This window comes from Lissotriton vulgaris, chromosome 6, assembly GCF_964263255.1.
Source record: "Lissotriton vulgaris chromosome 6, aLisVul1.2, whole genome shotgun sequence".
In the NCBI taxonomy this organism is placed as follows: Eukaryota; Metazoa; Chordata; class Amphibia; order Caudata; family Salamandridae; genus Lissotriton; species Lissotriton vulgaris.
In genome coordinates, this window is record NC_141694.1 from 1743353364 (window position 1) to 1743374267 (window position 20904).

Genomic DNA, 20904 nt, shown 5'->3' on the forward strand with positions numbered 1-20904 from the left:
GTTTTGGGGTACAGGGGTATTTTAAGGTTCAGGGGTAGGTTTGGGTTTTGGGGTACAGAGGTATTTTTAGGTTTCAGGGGTAGGTTTGGGTTTTGAGGGACAGGGGTATTTATAGGGTTTAGGGATAGGTTTGGGTTTTGGGGTACAGGGTATATTTATAAGGTTAAGATGGGTTAGTGTTTAAGGGTGTTGGGGTATTTTAAGGAGTAAGGGTGGGTTATGATTATGGGGTGCAGGGGTATTTAAAGGGAGCAGGGTGGGATTAGCACACGATATGAGACATGGCATGAAGGGGTAGGTTTGGGTTTTGAGGTACAGGGATATTTATAGAGTTCAGGGCTAGGTTTGGGTTTTGGGGTACAGGGGTATTTTTAGGGTTTAGGGATAGGTTTGGGTTTTGGGGTACATGGTATATTTATAGGGTTAATATGGGTTAGTGTTTAAGGGTGTTGGGGTATTTTAAGGAGTACGGGTGGGTTATGATTATGGGGTGCAGGGGTATTTAAAGGGAGCAGGGTGGGATTCGTTTTTTGGGTGTACAGGGTAATAAAATAAAATAATAAACGAAAATAATAAAAATAATGCAATTTAAAAGAATAAGGGCCCGATGTGGGTAATACCAGATTACTGATTCTTAAATACCGAATCATACCGATTCGGTATTTAGAAACTGGCAATCGGGATGTAGGTAATTTTACCGATTTAAATACCGAATCGGTATGATTCGGTAATTACCGAATCGGTATTTACCGATTCGGTAATTGACATTCATTCCTATGGGCCTGGAGGCCCATAGGAATGAATGTCAATTACCAAATCGGTAAATACCGATTCGGTAATCGGGGGAAACATAGAAGGGTGGCAGGGTGTCACTTTGACACCCTGGTGCACCCCTCAATTGTGCATGGGTGCACATGTTGCAGACATACATGCCCTATGGGCATGTATGTCTGCAACATGGCACTGTTTTAAAAGCAAAAAAATGCTTTTGAAAGAGTTTTCATTATTTACCACCAACTTCTAGTTGGTGGTAAATAACGACTTCTTAAACCCCTGTAGCACTGATTTAAGTGCTACCTACATGTCAAAATACAGATTCGGTAATTTTACAGAGTCGGTATTTTACCGAATCAGTAAAATTACCGAATCTATATTTTAACATGCCCCTACATCCCAAAATCAAAATACTGGTCGGTAACGGCCGAAATCGCCAGTTACTGATAGGTCTTTGCCTTCCTACATCTGGCCCTAAATGTTTTAATTAAATAAAAAAAATGTGTATATATATATATATATATATATATATATATATATATATGTATATATATATATATATATATATATATATATATATATATATATATATATATATATATATATATATATATATATATATACATATATATATATATAGGTATGAACTTTAATGATGAAATCAAGAGTCATCTGCTTTCTCACCCCTAACTCCCCCTCTAAGTTTAGGAATCACGAGGTCAACATTAGGGGCCAGATGTAGGTAAATTATATTTACCGACCTCTTAAATACCGAGTCATACCGACTCGGTATTACCGAGTAGGAAAATGAGATGTAGGTAAGAATGCCGGTAACAAATACCGATTCGGAACCTGTCGGTAATCGGAAACGGTATTTACCGTCTCAGAATATACCTACACGGTAAAATCCGAGACGGAAAAACCCAAACCGATCCACCGGTGCCACGGCCCATAGGAATGAATGGCAACTCCCGACCCGGAAAATACTGAGTAGGTAAAAACCGACCCGGTATTTACCGTGTCGGAACTAACCGCCGAAGAATTTGAAACTGACAAACATGTGTGCCTGTGAACCAATCAGGTACTTCAACCGCACCCAAATTCCAAGCCACAGGGGAACTAACCAATCAGATCCAACCACCACACCCCAGTACCTGGGACAGGCCACGCCCATGCAGGTGCAGAAACAAGCAGTCAGGAGAGCAGGAGGACAGAGTGTGGAGCAGCCTTACCTGAGACAAAATACACAGCAAGATGGAGAGCCAGGAGGCACAGAGAGATGCTGCAGAGGGCAAAAGGAAGCAGAAGTTCAGCCAGGAGGAACTGCAGGTGCTGATTTCGGAGGTTGTCAGACATTATGGCAAAATTTTTGGAAAGCAAACTCTGCATGTTGCTGAATCAATCAAACGCAGCACCTGGTTGGACATACAAGGCAAGGTAAATGCCATTGGTGTCACCCACCGTGACCTAGAAGACCTAAAAAAACGGTGGTATGACATCCGCATAATCACCAAAAAAAAGCTTGCTGCCCACCGCAAGGAAAGTGCTGCTACAGGCGGAGGAAGAAACAGAGCCCCCAGACTCACCCACATCGAGGAGATGGTCGCATCCACCCTTGAGAAGGAATGTATTCACGGAATTGGAGACGCAGACAGCTCAGCAAGAGGAGCAAAGAAACCAGGTAAGATGCAAGAACATTATCATTTACCCTTTTACCTATTCCCCTCACAGGACAAATCAGACTCCACAACAGGTTTAACTAATGTCCTGCAATGCATCCTGTGGAATGTAGTCATGTGTAGATACCTCAGAGCAGTCAGCGTGCATTGCAGCAAGGGGAGCAACAGACAAGTAGCATAGGCAAATGAGAGACAGGCTAAAGTGCTATAGAAGTGTATTTTATCTCATGACACAGGTGAACAACATTACTGACACAATGTCCATGTCTGTCCACAGGAGAGTCAAAGCGCAGCACAGCTGAGGTCAGAGAGAAGAGGAGGGAAGGAGCCGGACCTAGCACATCTCACAGAGGGCAGGACCAAGAGCAGGCAGCCCCGATACCTGAGGAGGCAACTGCAGAAAATCCACAATCCCCTCTCCTATTCGGTAGTCAGGACACAGGAGCGGCAGAACTATCACCCACCCCCACATCACCATCCCCAGTGCTGGGAAGAGTCAGGAGCCATGATGTGCCCCCTCGCAGAATACTGCAAACATCATCGGAGGAGGAGGAGGTGGAGGGTGACACACAGGACAGAGGCAACACCGAGCAGCAGCCCAGTCCCAGAGTCACGCGGGCCAGTGTCCGAGGGCGACGGCCACGGGAGGTAGAGGATGTGCGGCAAGTCCAAGGTGTCTTCTGCGGACTGGAGGCCACCATGGTGAAGGTGCAGCGCCTGCAGGCAAAAGCAATGCAGAGGCACGCACGCACAACAAATAATAAACTGGAAGCAGTAGGCAAGGGCATAGGGGAAATGGCAGAGAGCATGCAATCCATGGCGTCAGGAATATCAGATATAACACAGTGCATGACTGTCCTGTGTGACAAATTGGACAGGGACCATTTGGAGAGACGCAAGGCCCGTGTGGATGTGCACCAGCAAACCAAGGCCCTGAACAGGTCAGTCACGATGCAGGATGCCATAGTGCAGTGCTGCAACAATTTAAGTGAAGGCATGGCCAGGATGACCTCTGCAATGGAGCTGGTGCTCGCGCATCAGACTGGCACTGGAGGCGACACTTGTGCTGCCGAAAGCGAGGGGTCCACCAGCAGGAGTGGTGCAAGCACTCCTGTGCATGAGTTACGGAGGAGTGGCAGGCGTGGGGGAAGTGTGACAGGCCAGCGTGAGGACATTGATTCACAGCCACAGCAGCCCCGCCCTGTGGCCCGTGCCCACAAACAATGACTTTGCACTCCACCCAAGGCTGTAGTCACGGTGGTGTTAACCGTGACATCACACTCATGGAGTGTTTGTATTAGTGAGCCCAATGTGAGCAAACAATGCTGTGGCATAGTGAATATTAAACTACTTCCACAAAGTTACATTCATGCCTGTGTCTCTTTACTCACTCAGAAATATTGTTGTGTAACCTCTGCCCGTCTCAGTCTCCCATCTGTAGCTGCTGCTGCCACTGTAGCTTGGGGCTCTGCCACCTCTGGGTCGTCATCAATGTCCTCATGATATGTGAGCTCCACATCAGTGCCTTGCTTGGTGGCGAGATTATGCAACATTGCACAGGTCGCTATTATTTTGCAGCAGATGATTGGGGTGTACTGCCGTGCACCTCCACTCTTGTGGAGGCAGCGAAACCTGCTCTTTAGGAGTCCAAATGTGCGCTCAACTACGTTCCGTGTGGATCTGTGAGCCACGTTGTATCGCCTTTCACTCCTGGTGGATGGGTTGAGGTAGGGAGTGAGCACAAAGGACCGCAGGGCATATGCACTGTCGCCTAGGGGGAGAAAGATAGACATTAATTGCAAGTACATGAGACGTAGATCTAATGTGAGTGTCAGGGTGTGTCAATGTGATTTACCTAGCAGGTATCCATTTCCAAATTCTCCGGCAAGTAGGCGTGTGTATATTCCACTATTCTGAAAGATGTATGAATCATGGGTACTTCCGGGGAACTTGGCTACGATGTCAGTGATGAGGTTACCTGCATTACATATGACCTGGACGTTGATGGAGTGCGTCGATTTGCGATTCCTGTATATGTGCTCATTGGCTGCAGGTGGACAGAGTGGGACGTGGGTGCCATCGATGCAGCCGATCACGTGAGGGAAGTGTGCCAGTTGATAAAAGTCAGTCTTGGTTTTGGCTAATTCTGCCGGTGTAACAGGGAATGAAATATAATGCCCCATCCTCTGCATCATGGCGTCAAGAAACCTCCTGAAGAAGCGGGACAGGCAGCCCTGGGACACGCCACCCACTACAGCTATCACACTCTGGTAGCTCCCTGAGGCCAGCAGGTGTAAGCTACATAGCACCTGGACATGAGGTGGGATGGCATGGGCCCTGGGTGTTGGGTGGTCCAGGAGAGGGTGTAGGTCCCTGATCAATTGCTTGATGGTGTCTGGGTGTTGCCTGTACCTCTGCAGTATTTCAGGCTCTGTCAGTTGGAACAGTGTTATCCTCTGCCTGTACACTTGTTCCTCCCTTAGCCATTCTCTCTGTCCTGCTGCCTGTAGTCTCTGCCGTCTTGCTATGATGTAAAAAGCAGCCATCATGGGTCCTGAGGTGCATTTTGGGACTTTTTTTATAGCCCTCCCTTGGTTACCACCTGCTTTCAATGCATGGTAAATACCGACTAAAAAATACCGTTTTTCGGCAGAATCGGTATTTTTGTGCTTACCTACATCTCCAAGGCTAATTTTTACCGTTTCTGATTTACCGAGTCGGAGAATACCAACTCGGTATTTATGTATACGGTATATTCCGACACGGTAATTTTACCGGGTCATTCTTACCGAGTCGGTATGTTTCCGACTCGGATTTTCTAAAATCGGTAATTAATGGCCTCCTACATCTCATTTCCTCGGTAACGGACGATTTTACCGGTTTTCGGCCGTTACCACCCGGTAAACGCCTACCTACATCTGGCCCTAGATCTTGTTTCTATAATCCCGGCTGGGAATAGATACAACAAAACCTCGATATCCTAAACATAAGGTTTTTAATAATATGTTTTGCACTTTGGACACATTTGGGTTCAATCCATGGACACAAGAGTATTGCTACTGACATGACATAACAATTGGTTGGATGCTTAATAGATACGTGGTGCAATAGAGGGAACACTGAAAGTAATTAAAATTATTTGTCCAAATGTATATACTATCTCTCTATTTAATCCATTTAACAAATGTTGCACATGAAATTATAAGGTTGATGTAAATAGAATGTAGGCAGAACAGTATTTTAGCAATTGAAATCTGATTTCTGTTAATTTCATCACTGCACAGCGTTTCACTGCATCGTAGTATGTCGTTCATTTTTATTATGTGACCATGGCCAATCACATCAATTTTTGTTCTTTGAAAAGTAGGAGGGGTTGTTTCACTCATAATACCAGCGAACAAGGCGTCAGGGAACGCCGAAACGCGTTTGGTTTTTATGGCACAGCAATGCACAAAATAATGAAATTATAATAAAAAATACCAGCGGCTGCTAAAATGCGACAGAGTCTGTCTCTCTCAATTGTGGTGAGCATTGGATGAATGCGACGTGGAGAGTGGAATTTGGCTATATATATATATATATATATCATACATACAAACATATATTTGATGTTTTAAAATATACTTTTACAATGTATATGACTTTACCACACATGCATTTGCGTTATAATGGCATGCGTGATAAAGTCATATGCGTTGTAAAAGTTTTAGAAATGATGTCTTTGCGGAGCAATAGTCCGGCGTTATAAAAATTGCAGAGTGTTTGGTATGCGGGATGTTGGTTTGCGGAATATCATCACATATTCCTGGGGGAGGGATAGTCCCTTTCTTGCTATTTCCGTGGAGGCGGGCCTTGTGTTCGGATGTGCGTGGCGCGAGGCCTGTGCGCAACAGAAGTGGAAAATCTCCAGTGTGCGCTTCAGGCGTCACCGGAAGTTTAGGCGAGATTACATTTCCTGCACAATGGCCCCTGTTTGTGCTCCTTCCGGCCCTTGAGAATAGCGCCATGCCTGACCTCCATACAGTAAAGCAGGTGCACGTCACTGGGAGCGCGGGGCAAGCACACCCGGAACTGGAATGTACAGAACCTGGGAAGAAAAAACTATGAAATGTTGGGCACAATGCTCGCTTTTTTTTTCCGTAATCCCGCGCCTGGCACACGCCCACGCCCCCAGCTCACGCCCACAGCACACAATATGAGACATGGCATGAAGGGCGGAACATACCACGCGCTCCCAGCGTTTGTCACGCCCCCAGCACACGCCCACAGCACAACGCAGACACGCCCCCAAGGGACTAATTTACTGGCACGGTTCTTTTACCTTTTAAATGTATATGGTGGGCGTCTGCATAGCCTATGTCCTTCTGCTGCAACTGCCCTTTCCAACGCTGTATTGGGTGTTGTGATTGGTTCTGTGGTTCCTGAGATTACCCGCCTCAAAGGTTTGGGCTCTCTCTTTATTATATTAGTACTAGCAGCCCGTCCCGACCTTGTCCAGGAGCAATCAGGCTTTCCCGCCCGCCCCGACATTGTCCAGCAGCCCGGGACTCCGCCCGCCCCGACATTGTCCAGCAGCCATGGCCCCCGTCCGCCCCGTCCCCCACCTGCCCCGACCCCCGCCTGCCCCGACATTGTCCGTGGGTCCCCCGGAGCCTTACCTCAGCCGCCGCTCTTCCCCCACGCTCTTCAGTTCACCGCTCCGCCGCTCCTTGCCGCTGGTCACCGCTCCTCCCCCGCGCCATGTCCGCCGCTCCTTCTCACGCTCCTGGACGCCGCTCCTCCCTGCGCTCCTGGCGTCAGCACGCAGGTCGCGGCCTGCGCTACTTCGAAGGGACTACTATTTTTTTAAGGTACATTTTTTAAATAACGCATATATTTATAGTTTATATAGCCTATGTCCATCTGCACACCCTGACGATTACAATGATGTATCGGGTGTGTGGATTGGCGCTGTGGTTCCCGAGTTTACCCGCCTCAAAGGTTCAAAGTTCTTGCTTTATAATAGTAGTATAGATATAGATAGATTAGTTAAGGCCCAGATTTTGCATCAGGATTGCTCCACTGTTCTTGCACAACCCGACTCCAAATCTCATTTGTTAAATCTCATAATGTGCTTAAATGTACTCATTATTTACCTGATAATCACGTGCAATGTCACGTGTCGTGACATTATGCGCTGTGATGGCACATGTCATGATTTCACATGCATACTGCCTAATCTGGTTAGTCCTACCATTTCTTTTTTTAGGACTTGTGCCCTAGGTGGGTCCTTTTGGTAAAATACTTCATGGGCCGGGAGTTGTGGCTATAAAGGGTGACGACTACAAGCTCTTTATTTTTCCTAACTTTTTATGTGCAAATTTTCTATAAAATTCCAATATGATCAGGTCTAGTACAACATATTGTGTAATTTGAAAAACGAGCTGCAGACTTCGAGGCCCGCCCCGCCTCAGCACTCGTCTGAAAATGTGTGATTATAGACAAATCATTTTTCTCTCTCTATTTTTTTATTTGCAGTTTTATACAGTGCGAGCTCGACCCGAAGGTATTGGAGAGCTTGACATGAGCATCAGTTACATTACACACGGACACATTCACTTGTTTTTTAGACATGGTTGCATTGTAGTGCAAGGGCATTTGGGAGATTTTCCTACAAACTGAGCTCTTTTTGTTTTGGGACAAAATGGCTTCCTCTGTTCTTAAAGGTCGAGCCCATATAGTTAAATGCCAGGCCTGGCGCTCGGTCCTGCTGCTGCGCCGCTTTCGCCCGCCCTTTACACCCACCTACCGGGAGGCTGATCTTTTCTTGCTCCCCAAGGCTCTGATTCGTATGAAATATTTATATCTCACAGAGTCACTTGGGCGACGGCACCTAGGAGACATTCAATTAGAGCCTGGCATCTCAGGCGGGGAGATGAATTATACATTCTGCTAATAAAAGGCCACTGCGCCTAAACTGCTTAATAGGCAAAGGTCAAGCTAGAAGGACGACATTATTTCAAAGGGATATTCGAAGGTGCGCCGTGTATTCATGGCTTAAAGTGCAGCGCGCGATGTGCAGTGTGGCTATGCAGAGTGGGCAGAGGACTGCCACGAGCGTGTCATGCTTTCTATCTATATTTGGGCCACTGTTGGAAGGGCGCATGCGTAAGTGGGGGGTTGAAAATGAGGAAGTTGGGAGGTCCAGGGGTCCTATTTGCAAAGCCATTTCCATGCCTCTGAATGCCAACAGTTTGAAACTGTTGAGGGAAATTTTGGAAAAATATCGGAGGATTTTTCTCATTGATTTACTTTGAAGCGGAGGAGATTTTAGGCCTAAATACATCCATTTGGGGCTTAAAAGTCTGGAGCCTCCCGCTTAAGTTCAGTCTGTTGCCATGTATGCACATATGCAATATTGCACTAGGTAACGGTAAGCATGTGTGCATCTCTTTAAGAGTGCAACATCAGGCTAAATTCCAAACTCGGTAAAGAATCCCTTTGCATGTGCAAGTGGCACTTTCACACGGCAATAGAGTTCCAGGCACGGATGGCCTGGAAAACTTGGGAATATGTACAAATGAATGAGTTTAATCGTATACTCAAGCTTTTTCACAACTTATTTCCCACCCTTGAACTAGTCTGAGATTCACTCTTTAAGAGCAGGAGTAAATCCTTTTCCAATGTGGGACTGCACTTAGATTACCTCCAAAACTGGCGGGTGTACGCAAAGGGAAAGACAAAAAGTGCAGATGCACATGCGGGGAATGAGATTTTAATATCTTTTATGATCAATTTGATAACTTATCTCATTCGTCAATTTTGGATCGCTTGTTTTCTGTCATTGAGTAAAAGACAGCCCCTGCATAAGTTAGATAAACCCCATAAACTGACGCAACTCTGAAGAACCACTTACAACTGATGAAGTTTAAAAGTTTTAATATAAAATTAAGAAAAGTTGCAAATACAATCCTCTCAGGATAAAATTCAATCAATATACGAAAGAATACAATTAATATCAACTCCAAATCTCTTCAGATTATAGCATCAACTCAATGTGGTCTCGTTGCGTCATCTATAGAAAGAGAAAAATAATCAAGTTAAATCTGTCCCTACTCTATACTAAGTGACATCCCTACTTCGCAAGTTTCTAGTACCCTAAAAAGGTGTCAGCAGTTTGACTCCCTAAGAAGTTCAAACTCTCTTAGCCTCTAAAGTTAACTTAAGTTTAAGAAGCAGTACCCTCTCTGCCTACCCATCCGCTCTCTAAGGGTCCTCGGCCTACTGCTCCCTTGCGCTCTGATCTTTCTTAGCGCATCTGCTCAAGTCATCTGCTCTTTCTAACTTGCCTTCGCTGTTCTCGCTGAGCTCTTGCTATCTTCTCCCCGGGGTGCTGTCCCTAAAATACACAACCACAGTGTGGGTGGAACGCCCCTTCGACGCCCACCACGGACTTTCCCCCATGATGTCATTTTCTGGCTCTTTCCATGGCTTCGTCTCTTCGCTTCGTCCGTTAAGTTGACCTTTCTCCTTAGACGCCATCTTCGTCTTCTTGTTGGTGACTTCATCCAACTTTACCTTTGACACTTTCGGAGCAAAATCTACCACCTTATCAGAGCTTTACTCTTTATGACTATGTATGTAACCTTTCTTGGTCCTGTGAATGGTCATTTCCAAACAAGACTCAAATTCCAATCGTCTCCTCTCATGTTTAGGCAATAAACTTCGTCCGACATTTGTCACCTTAAATCTAACAAGAACTAGACTCCTTGGCTCGCACATTCAAGTGAAGGCTATTCACGACTCCTGTGAGCCCACTAAATTACCAACAGCGGACTACACCCCTGCGAACCCTTGGTCAGTCAGGTTATAATCACAAATGACCTAAAACTCTTCTAACATTCCTACAAACTTCTTCTACACAGTATAACCTTTAACACACATTTATATATGATCGCATTTAGCAAATCCCTTTGCTTATGTGTGAATACATTTTACATAGAATACAAATTACGTAGAATCTAACTTTATATTCTCATTTGTTACATCGTTATATATGCTCTCTCTGCACATTTCTCCATGTTACACTTCTCGCCGTTTCTGCATTTAAAGTTACACACGTACATGAATTCTACTTTGCACGTTCTTCTGTTCGTGAGCATTTCTACACATTTCTACATTAGCCCACTACGTATACGGGCCTTCTAAATCTAATGCATTCTAAAGTGAATACAGAATACGTTTCCTATATTACTTTGGTCACATCTGTTAACTTTATACTATAAGCGTCAACTTCACGTTCGATATACATTTCATTCCTACGTTTATACGATATACTTCTAAATATGACTCGGATATACGTTTTATTCAAATTGCGCTCTCTCAGTTCCCCCCTTTGATGACTTTTAGGAGTCATCACTAAATGCAATTTGAATAGCACCTTTACACAGAACTAGTTACATCATTTCCTCTTTTCATCATTTCAAGTGCTCTCAAACTTTTATACTGTTGATCTTGTAAAGCAGCTAATCTCCTTTCTTGTTCTCTCATAGACCTTTGTAACCGGTTCGTCCTATACCATTTATATAGTTTCACAAATCCTAACAATGTGATTATACAAATTAATACTATTAATACAGGTTTTAATATATACCATATAATGCTTTTACCAAGGTTGGCAAACCAACTCCCAACCTTTCCTACTCCATGACCTACTTTTTCCCAAACATTTATTTTTGTCAAATCTTCGATTTCTTGATTTATCTGTGTAATGTTTCTTATGACCTTCTCAAGTGGTTTTGAATTATCAGGAATATAAGTACAACATTCCTGGACCTTCAAAGCCTTGCAAACTCCGCCTTCTTTTGCTAATAGCACATCAAGAGCAAGCCGATTCTGAAGAACCATTGCTCTAATCGATTGCATCTCACCTTCTATTAGCATTAATGACCTTGCAGTACTTGCAGACAATCTATCTACGACTGTAGCTAGTCTCCTGATCTTAACATCGTTAAGTATTAGACCTAACATAGGAAACATCGCTCCAAATACGTCTCCTACTACTTCTGCATCTCCTACTTCTCTTTTCGTTCTTGTCGAAGCCTTTCCTTCTATAATCGCTAAATCCTTTGCATGATATATTTTGGGGAAGACAATTGCCAAGTAACACGAACCATACCAATTGTCAGGCAGTTTTACATAGGCATTTCTTCCGCATACAAAATATACATTAGGAATCACTTGCATTTCCTTCATGAAATCTTTCGTGTAGTACTCTAATCGAAAAGCATGCTCGCAATTAACTTCACCTACAAATACACTCTCATAATATGTCTTGCTTCGAGTTAAACATAACTTTCCTTTCTGCGTTCTATCCAAAGCTATTGGACCATTGCTCCCTTTCTTTTTATGTGCCTTTTCTTCTTCGGTCCAATCAGTTTTCCACTGTCCTGACATTTTTAGAATCTTCTGCCTTCTGTATCGGTCATCTACTTGTCCTATGAACTTTTTCTCAATCTCTGACACTTTGCAAGTCAGATTATTTCTGCGTGCGTATGATGTATCTAATGTATCCCAAGGAAGGAAGAATTTGGCTAGTCTATCCTCCTTTTTGTAATAGTCCCACTTATTCATTTGTTTATAATTCGGAACTTCAGGCAGTACCGAATCATAATTTGAAAAGTAGTACTCAAATCCTTCTCTACCATAAAATATACTAAGCAGTAAACTACATGTTATCCCATAAGTCAATGGGAGATGATGATATTGAATGCCCTCATCTACAGAAGCCGGCAATTGCATACATACATAGCAATCTTTGGCCTCCATGGCATCGATATATTCGTACAATAGTTTAGCATATGCATTTGACCTAAAGTTTCCCTGTGACTCGTCTACATGTAACCTACGAGCTTCATCTGCCAGTAACGCTTTTTCACGGATAACATTGCTCTCCTCCTTCTTCCCATCAAGAGCAGGTTTCAAAGTCGTTACAGGCTTTACATCTACTATTTCTTTATCAGTTTCATGTCCTATTATGTATGATATTGTCACTACTGTAATTATGAGAAAAATTACTACTGCTATAAGTGTACCTATTATGCATTTAGCTTTTCGGTTTGGGTTGCCGTTCTCCATGTTGTCAAACAGCGCAACTCCTTCTTTTGCGAAAAAGTTTTCTTTTCTTTTCCAGTCTTTGGTTTGCTTTATTTTCTTCTCAGCTTGTAAAGTGCTCTTTATCAACCAAGTCTCTTTTTCGCAACAATGTTTCTTTATCTTTAACAACAGACAACCCTAACCCTTCTCCGTCCTCTAAATGTAATCCCTAATTTTATTCTTCTTTCCACTCGGCGCTAGGTTATCTTCTTTTTTATAACTTATATACAAAAGTCTTTATACATCAACAATTATTCTCGTACCTGCAGCATTCACAACAAGTTCCAATAATTCAAAACGAATGACTTTTTCTTCTTCTTCCGGAATTTGATGACCAAAAGTCGGAAACTGTAATCGATTTAGCACTAGATCTTTGATCCGACTCAAGTATGGGGGTATGGGAAGTGTGAAAGTCAGTAATCCCTCAGTCTCGAGTCCAGGAGTCAACATCCATATCTCCACTGCCACAAATGGATCGTGATCGATTACTTTCACTTCCTTCACTCTCCCAGATTTCTGTCCCCAAGACATCTGCTAGATAAGTCCACTCTGGGGTGGCGTACCTTCTGCAGGGCACACGTACCCTTCTCGATCTTCTTGGACTCTCAGTTCCTGAGTCTGTAGTTTCCTCTTCTTGATCTGAATCTTCAGCGATCGGGACAAGAGTTTTCTCCTGTTGTGCTTTTAAGCTTGGCCTCCCTCTTCTCTCTGGCCAACTAGCTTCGTCACTCCTTGTCCTCCTGCTCCTCGTTCTTGGACTTGTCTCTTGGTCACTCTCAGCTTGTTCAGTATCTGATTCGATCTCCCAATTACTTTCTTCTCCTGAGGCGACTTCGGTCTCACTGGTATCCTGACCTTCGTCGACCTGTTCCGACACAGTCTCAGCCTCTTCATTAACCTCTACAGCTTGGCTTTCCCCCTCTGTGGCTTCTCCGCTTTCCGCTGGATTCTCATCCGAGAGAGGAGCTGTTTCTTCTAGAGGTGTTGGCACTCTTCGAGTGTGTGAAGCATGTATCCAATTTGGCAGGCCTCCACACTTCACTGCAGTGTTCGTAACAAGTATGACTTGAAATGGTCCTCGCCAACGCACGTCTAAGCAGTTCTTCCTGACATGCTTTTTAACCAAGACCCAGTCCCCCGGACTCAGGTCATGGCACAAGTCTTGTGCTGATGGAACCTCTGCAGCCTGGACCTGGAGGGACACAGAATTAATGGCATCAGATAGTCCCTTGCAGTAGTCCAAGATCAAGTCGTCTGTGATGTTCAATAACGCTGCAGTCGGAACCGATGGCAATCTCATAGCTCTCCCCATTAGCACTTCATGTGGAGAGAGACCTGTTTTTCTATCTGGTGTGCTACGTATGCTCATAAGAACCACTGGTAGTGCGTCTGGCCAACTCAGGGATGTTGATGAACAAACTTTGGCAAGTCTGGACTTAATTGTGCTATTGATTTGCTCTACAATCCCTGAAGCTTCTGGTCGATAACTGCAATGGAGCTTCTGATCGATACTCAAAGCTGAGCATAGCATCTTCACTATTTCGCTGTTGAAATGAGTTCCTCTGTCCGATTCCAAAGAGGATGGCACCCCAAACCTCGGTATCAACTCTCTAAGTAACAGTTTTGCTACTGTAAGTGTATTGCACCTACGTGTAGGGTAAGCCTCAACCCATCTAGAAAATATACAGACAATCACTAAAACGTATCTGAGTCTGTTGCATTTAGGCATTTCTATGAAATCAAGCTGCATTCTATTGAAAGGCCCCCCAGACCTCCCAATGTGACTCAGTGTGACTGGTGTTCTCTTTCCTACGTTTAGTTGCTGACAGATCGCACATCGCTGACATACTGCTTCTGCCGCTACTCTAAACTTAGGATTAAACCACGTTTGTCTGAATACTCTCACCATAGCATCTCTACCTATGTGTGCTGATCCATGCAATTTCCTTGCCATTGGACTAACAAGTTCATTTGGTAAAACTGCTCTCCCATCGGCAGAGATCCAAAAGTTCATATCACTTCTAGTACAACCAGCCGTTTCCCAACTCTTTTTCTCATCTTCTGGTGCATTCTCCTGAACACTCCTTAGCTCATCCCACGTATCTACAGTGTCTAACAACATTGTCAATTCAGTTCTTTCTTGGATTCCCCCCACCTTCACATCAGTGTGAGAATATCCCTGTTCTGCGCAGTAACGCGCTACTTCATCCGCATAGCGGTTACCTTGTGACACAAAATCTACATTTTTCGTATGCGCAGCACATTTGACAACTGCAATGGCTGTCGGGCCTTGCAATGCCTCTAACAATAGTCTCACGAATTCTCCATTCCTAATGGGAGAACCCGAGGAGGTCATGTAACCTCTTTGAGACCATAACTGCCCGTAATCATGAACTACCCCGAAACCATACTGGCTATCGGTGTATATGGTGACTCGAATTTTGTTACCTGCTAAACAGGCACGCGTCAAAGCAATAATTTCAGCTACCTGAGCGGAGTGTACTCCTTCCAGGCAAGCGGCTTCTACAACTCTGGTAATTGTACAAACTGCATAAGCTGCTCTCAGCTGACCAATATCGTCTCTTACGCATGAACCATCAACAAAGAAAATTTCATCAGGGTCAGTCAATGGCTCATCTACGATATCGGGTCTCGGTTTGGTGCATAGTTCAGTCACATCAAGGCAATCATGATCTGTACAAATTTCATCATCCACATCATTTGGAAGTGGCATCAAAGTTGCAGGATTCAAGACGGAGCATCTCTTTAGGGTCACATTCTCGGCAGCCAGTATGACCTGCTCGTAGCGTGTGAGCCTGCTATTCGTCAGATGCTGAGTCTTAGTCCTGGTCATTAACAATTCCACAGAATGCGGTACATACACCACTAACTGGTGTCCCATCACCACGCTTTCAGAACGCTCAATGCTGACACCCGTTGCAGCAACGGATTTGAGACATCCGGGCAACGCTGCGGCTACTGGATCTAATGTAGCCGAAAAGTACGCAACTGGCCTACGCGCATCTCCATGAATCTGGGCCAAAACTGCTAAAGCGCATCCCTCTCTTTCGCAGCAGTAAAGCAAAAATGGTTTTGTGTAATCAGGCATTCCTAAAGCCGGGGCGCGACATAAGTCCTCCCTCAGCTGCAAAAACGCCATCAAACAATCTTTGTCCCATGGTACCGGATCACTCACTCCTTTGTGCGTCAGCTGTAATAGCGGTTTTGCCTTCAGTGAGAAGTTGGCTATCCACTGTCGACAATAACCGACCATGCCTAGAAACATCCTGACTTCTCTCTGTGTTTTAGGCGCGTTCATTTTCATAATCGCCTCTATTCTGTCTGGAGACACCTCCCGCTTTCCCTTTACAATCCTATGGCCCAAGTATTGCACTTCAGTAAGACAATATTGCAATTTACTTGGAGACACCTTGTGCCCGTTCTCGGCCAAGTGATTTAACAAGGTGATGGTGTCTACTCTGCAAGCTTCCTCAGTTTCTGACGCAACTAGGAGGTCGTCTATATACTGGACTAGAATCGAATTCTTGGGCAGTACTAGACTTTCAAGATTTTTCTTCAGTAGCTGGTTAAAAATCGATGGGCTTTCTGTATACCCCTGAGGGATACGACACCATGTTAAAACGCGATCTTCCAGCTTAAAAGCAAAAAGATACTGGCTATCTTCATCTAAAGGAATCGAAAAGAAAGCCTGGCACAAATCTATCACTGTAAACCATTCAGCTTGGAACGGTATCTGAAACAATATCACTGATGGATTCGGTACCACTGGACAACATGAGACAACAATATTATTAATCTTTCGAAGATCCTGCACTATTCTGTATTTTCCACTAGGCTTCTGTAAACCCATAATCGGGGAGTTACATGGACTACCCACGATCTCCTTCAGTATTCCCTGTTTAATCATGGATTCGATCACAGGCTTTATTCCTGCAATCGTCTCCGGTGTCAACTTGTATTGTGGTGTTCTTGGGTACTCGGCATTGGGTCTTACCATGATCTTTACTGGTTCTACCCCTTTGATCAATCCTATTTCTTCTCCAGTAAAATCCCACACCTCAGCTGACACTTTCTCCCTCAAGTCTTGTGGAAGTTCCTCCACTGTTAAGGTAGGATATAGTTCCACGCATTCCTGCGAGTTTACAACTTTAAAATCGGCATCTTCATCGTTGGTCTGCACTTCTACTCCTTCAGGTGTGCAATGTATTGTGCAATTCAGTTTACACAACAGATCCCTTCCTAGTAAACACACCGGGCTAGAATCACAGATCACAAACTGATGTTCGTCACTGTAATTCCCTATCTTCACTGACACTGGTTCCGTCAGAGGATTTGTCATCCTCTTGTTTGCGACTCCTACCACCTGAATCATCTCTCCTGATATCGGCAGACCTGGGACTACCGCTGATCTCAACGTGGATCTAGTGGCCCCCGTATCCACCAAAAAGGTCGTAGGACATCCAGCTACTTCGGCTTCTACGTATGGTCCTCTCTGATCCACTTCCAGGGCTGCTCCTAGAGTACAGTCCTCTTCCCTATTCACTCGTTGCCCTGTAAGAGGATCAACGTAGTAGCATTCTTCTCCTCCTACGAACAATGGCATTTGTCTATAGGTTTTCCCTCCATTTGCAATGCGAGGCGGTTGAGGAAACGGGGCTCGAGGAGTCTGAGTCCCCCCTTTGGTAAACTTTCCCTTCGGGACTGTTGCTCCCTTAACCACGTTGTTCTGTACCTCTTCTTCCTCCTGTTCTAATTCCCCTGTCTCAATATTATAAGGACACTCGCGTCTCCAATGTCCCACCTCGTTACACTGATGACACCTGGTTGTCCTTTTTAGTGTTGCGATATCTATTCTCGGTCTCGGTCTTTCTTCCTCATCTCTGCTCTGGTTATTCTGTTTCTTTGCTGGTGTTCCTATTCCCTGTTGTCGCTGTCCACCCTTTCCAGCTGCTTGCATCTGTACTAACATCAGCTTTTCCTTGAGCTTCTTTGCCTTTGAATCTATCTCATCGCTACAGTATCTTGCATACCTCAGAATCTCATCCAAAGGTTTGTTCTGCCAGCAAATTAAATGCTGTTGAATCATCAGGCTTATGTCTGGTCTCAATCCGAGAACAAACTTCGACACAAACTGTCCTATGTCTTTAGGATCCATTACGTCCAACCCACTGTACTGTTTAAATGCTTTTAGTAACCTCTCATAGAACTCGTGAACTGTCTCTTTAGGCTCCTGAGTTGTTCGATCTATCTTAACCCAGTCTATGTCTTGCACCGGCACTTTCTCTTTTAGCCATGTTATTACTCTCTCGTATTTTTCCATGACTCTGTCTGATGGACCGCCTGTCTGGGTATCTCTCGGAGGCTCACAAGCGGGCTATTCAATACTAAGTTTGCATGCCGTCCACAAATCTCCGGGTACTACGATATCGAACAGTGTGTTCAAATCGATCCACAGTACCTTAGAGATCTTCACGAATCTCTCTACCTGCTTGTACCACTCCACGGGGTTCTCTCTAAGCTTTGGGAAAGAATTAAAGAATGCCGCTAAATCCCCCCTACTCCAGGGTACATGAACGTAGTTTCCGTTCGCGATTTCTCGCAAAGGAAAAGCTTCCATTCGCATTAGGTCTGTATCCTGGGACTTCACGAGTGTACTCCGTCTGACAGATCCCCTCTTGGACCATTTTTCCTCCCATCTATCCAGATCTCTCCATATTCTAATACACATGATTAGTTCCCTTATGTGTACTCTTAGCCCAATCGTTCTACGTTCATCTAGATCCTGATCTGTGCAATTCAGCCTATGGTTGGCCTGTAAGGCTTTAGTTCGTGACATGTCTATCATATACTTTTCTGCCAATTCAGATAACTTCTCATGAGCTGCTCTCGCTTTCTGAGTAACATCTTTAGATAAAAACAGTATCTCATCTGGTGCGTACAGCTCTAACCTCTCTATTGCCACTGTGCCATCAATTATCTCATCCAAGTCTGATTTTAAACTCATTACATCTATGCGTCTTGCTTTTATTTCAGCTCTCAGTACGTCAGTCCTAGGTTGTTCTCTTACATCCCTCTCACCTCCACTATGCGCCCTACGCCTAAGCACAGGTGAGTTATGAGGAATTTTTCTTCCATCTCTTTGTTCCCATCTCTCTAGATCCCAAGCTTTTCCATCTTCCCTTGGGGTGTGGTGGAACAATGCTCCATCCCCCAACCCTACATTCCGTCTTTTCGGCTCGGTTTCTCCAGATACGAGATAGGATCCTCCGTGCTGTTCTAAACCACTGTAACTCACTTGCTGTCTAGTGTCGCTCAACAAACGATAAGGACCTTCATGGCTCTCCATGCTCCCGCGATCTCGTTCGTGATCACCGGATGTATGGCGAGACGTTTCGCGACTCCCTATATTCTCATGACTTCGTTCTTGATCACCGGACGCATGGCGAGACCCTTCGCGACTCTCCATGTTCCCGTGATTCCAATGTTGCACATTTTCATCCGGGGTATGGTGTGTGCATCTGAAAGTGTTTCGGTACTCCTGCGTCCTTCGTTCTCCCTCACTAAAGGTGACGCGAGGCACTTCCCCACACCCTGTACTCCTGTCGTTACACGTTTGCCTATTGCCACTAGTAGTAGGGCAAGTATCTCTCCTGCTCCCTTGACTCCCTCTCTCCCACTCCGGGCTGCTTTCGCCAGCTCCACAATGAGAGAGGATCTTGTTATCCTGGTCTCTCCACTCTGCTCCTGTTTCTAAACTTTTATTCCGAGCCTCTTCAGCAGTATCCCATTCTTTCAGATATTCCCTTAATTCATTATAGGATTTTGGTTTCGGTCCCCTCAAATCCATTGATCCTCTTTGACCCCCTTGTTCTATCCAGGGACCCGTTGCGGAATCTAATGGGGTACTCCGACTCACTGGTGCTAGTATCTGCCTCTGAGGATTTATCGCGTTGCTCCTATTCTCCATCTCTGCCCTTTCCCTGTCCCATCGTGCCTGTTCCTCCTGCTGGACCCCCTCTGGGTTGTAGATTGACACTATCGGGCCTATGGTAACAGGTACTTGCAGAGCGTCTGGCATTTGATACGATCTTGCATGCTGTGTTTCTGGCACCTTCTGGACCACAAATCTTCCTACTACTCTCTGTTCGGAACTAGATTGAAGTACTTCCTCATCCTTCTTGGTATCCCACTCTGTTACTGGGATCGATTTATATTCCCCCCATCTAGCTCCGTCCCCTTGCTGTAGTACGGGACTTGCGATTTCGCTGTTGTATGGAGGTGGTCTATCGGTTAGTAGTCTCTCTATCAGATCCTCCTCTGTCTCGCTATCCTCATCTTCTTCTAGAGGTTTCTTTTCTCCCGTAGCTTCTATCATGGTGAACAGCTTGTCTGCTTCTATCTTTTGCACTCTCCACTTCTTAGCTTCCTCATCCCATTTCGCATCCTGCACTGCCTTTACTGATCGTCTCACTCTTTCTTGGCGCCTCTTTAAATTTCTTTCGTGTGCTGCTCTAAACCATGCACTAAGTGCTTCGAACTGTGTTGGCCTCGGTAGAGGTCTCGCTGCAAGCATTACTGCTTTCAGTTGGTTCAACACTTCTAGCTTAAACGTTCCGAATCTCGGAAACGTCAGTTCCTTATTCCCTTCTGTTAGCCTATTCCACTCGGAGATCCATAGTATCGAGTGTAAGCCTACATTTACTGCCATATGATAAGCTGGTGTGCCTTCTGGTGGAGCTTCTTCTCCGGCATATAAGTTTCTTCTATTTCTCTTAAAGATTGCCCTTAAACTCTTAAAGCACTTCATTTTTGATAATCTACGATTTTCCTTATTAATTTTCTCCTTTGTTTACGTCCCGGTGACAACTACCAATCCCTGTGCGACTCTCGCTAATCAGCCTATCCCAACGCTGTTCTACGCTAACCGACCAATCTCAGCGCGGCTCTACGCTGACGTCACTTGTCCCCTCTGCAGCAGTTCCCCTCCTTTCTCAACTCGTCTCGCGGTCTTACATGCGTTTCATTCATACGCCGAAAAATGACTACTTCCGTCCAAGCGATCACTTTTCTCTGACTGTACGGCCACAGTCTAACTGTAATTGTCACCTCAACTGGCGAAATGTCTTCCTCTTACGGTCAGACGCTTGCCTCAACTGATAGGTTACTTACACACAGTAAACGTACGACCAGCATGCGTTTACTCATACACTCACTCAAACGCTCCCCCTATCATCGGTCTGTCGGGCGATCAATGGTACCTCATGACCCCCTTTAAATGGTAGACAAATTACTCTGG

At 44.9% G+C, this 20904-nt stretch overlaps 1 protein-coding gene across 1 annotated transcript; it reads left to right on the plus strand.

Moving 5' to 3' along the window:
• The first annotated feature begins 2028 nt into the window (after positions 1 to 2028).
• Positions 2029 to 3680, plus strand: LOC147709405 (uncharacterized). Its single transcript, XM_086925476.1, has 2 exons — positions 2029 to 2455; positions 2731 to 3680. The coding sequence occupies exons 1-2, from the start codon at positions 2029 to 2031 to the stop codon at positions 3678 to 3680; spliced, it is 1377 nt and encodes a 458-aa protein (XP_086781602.1).
• Positions 3681 to 20904: the final 17224 nt, after the last annotated feature.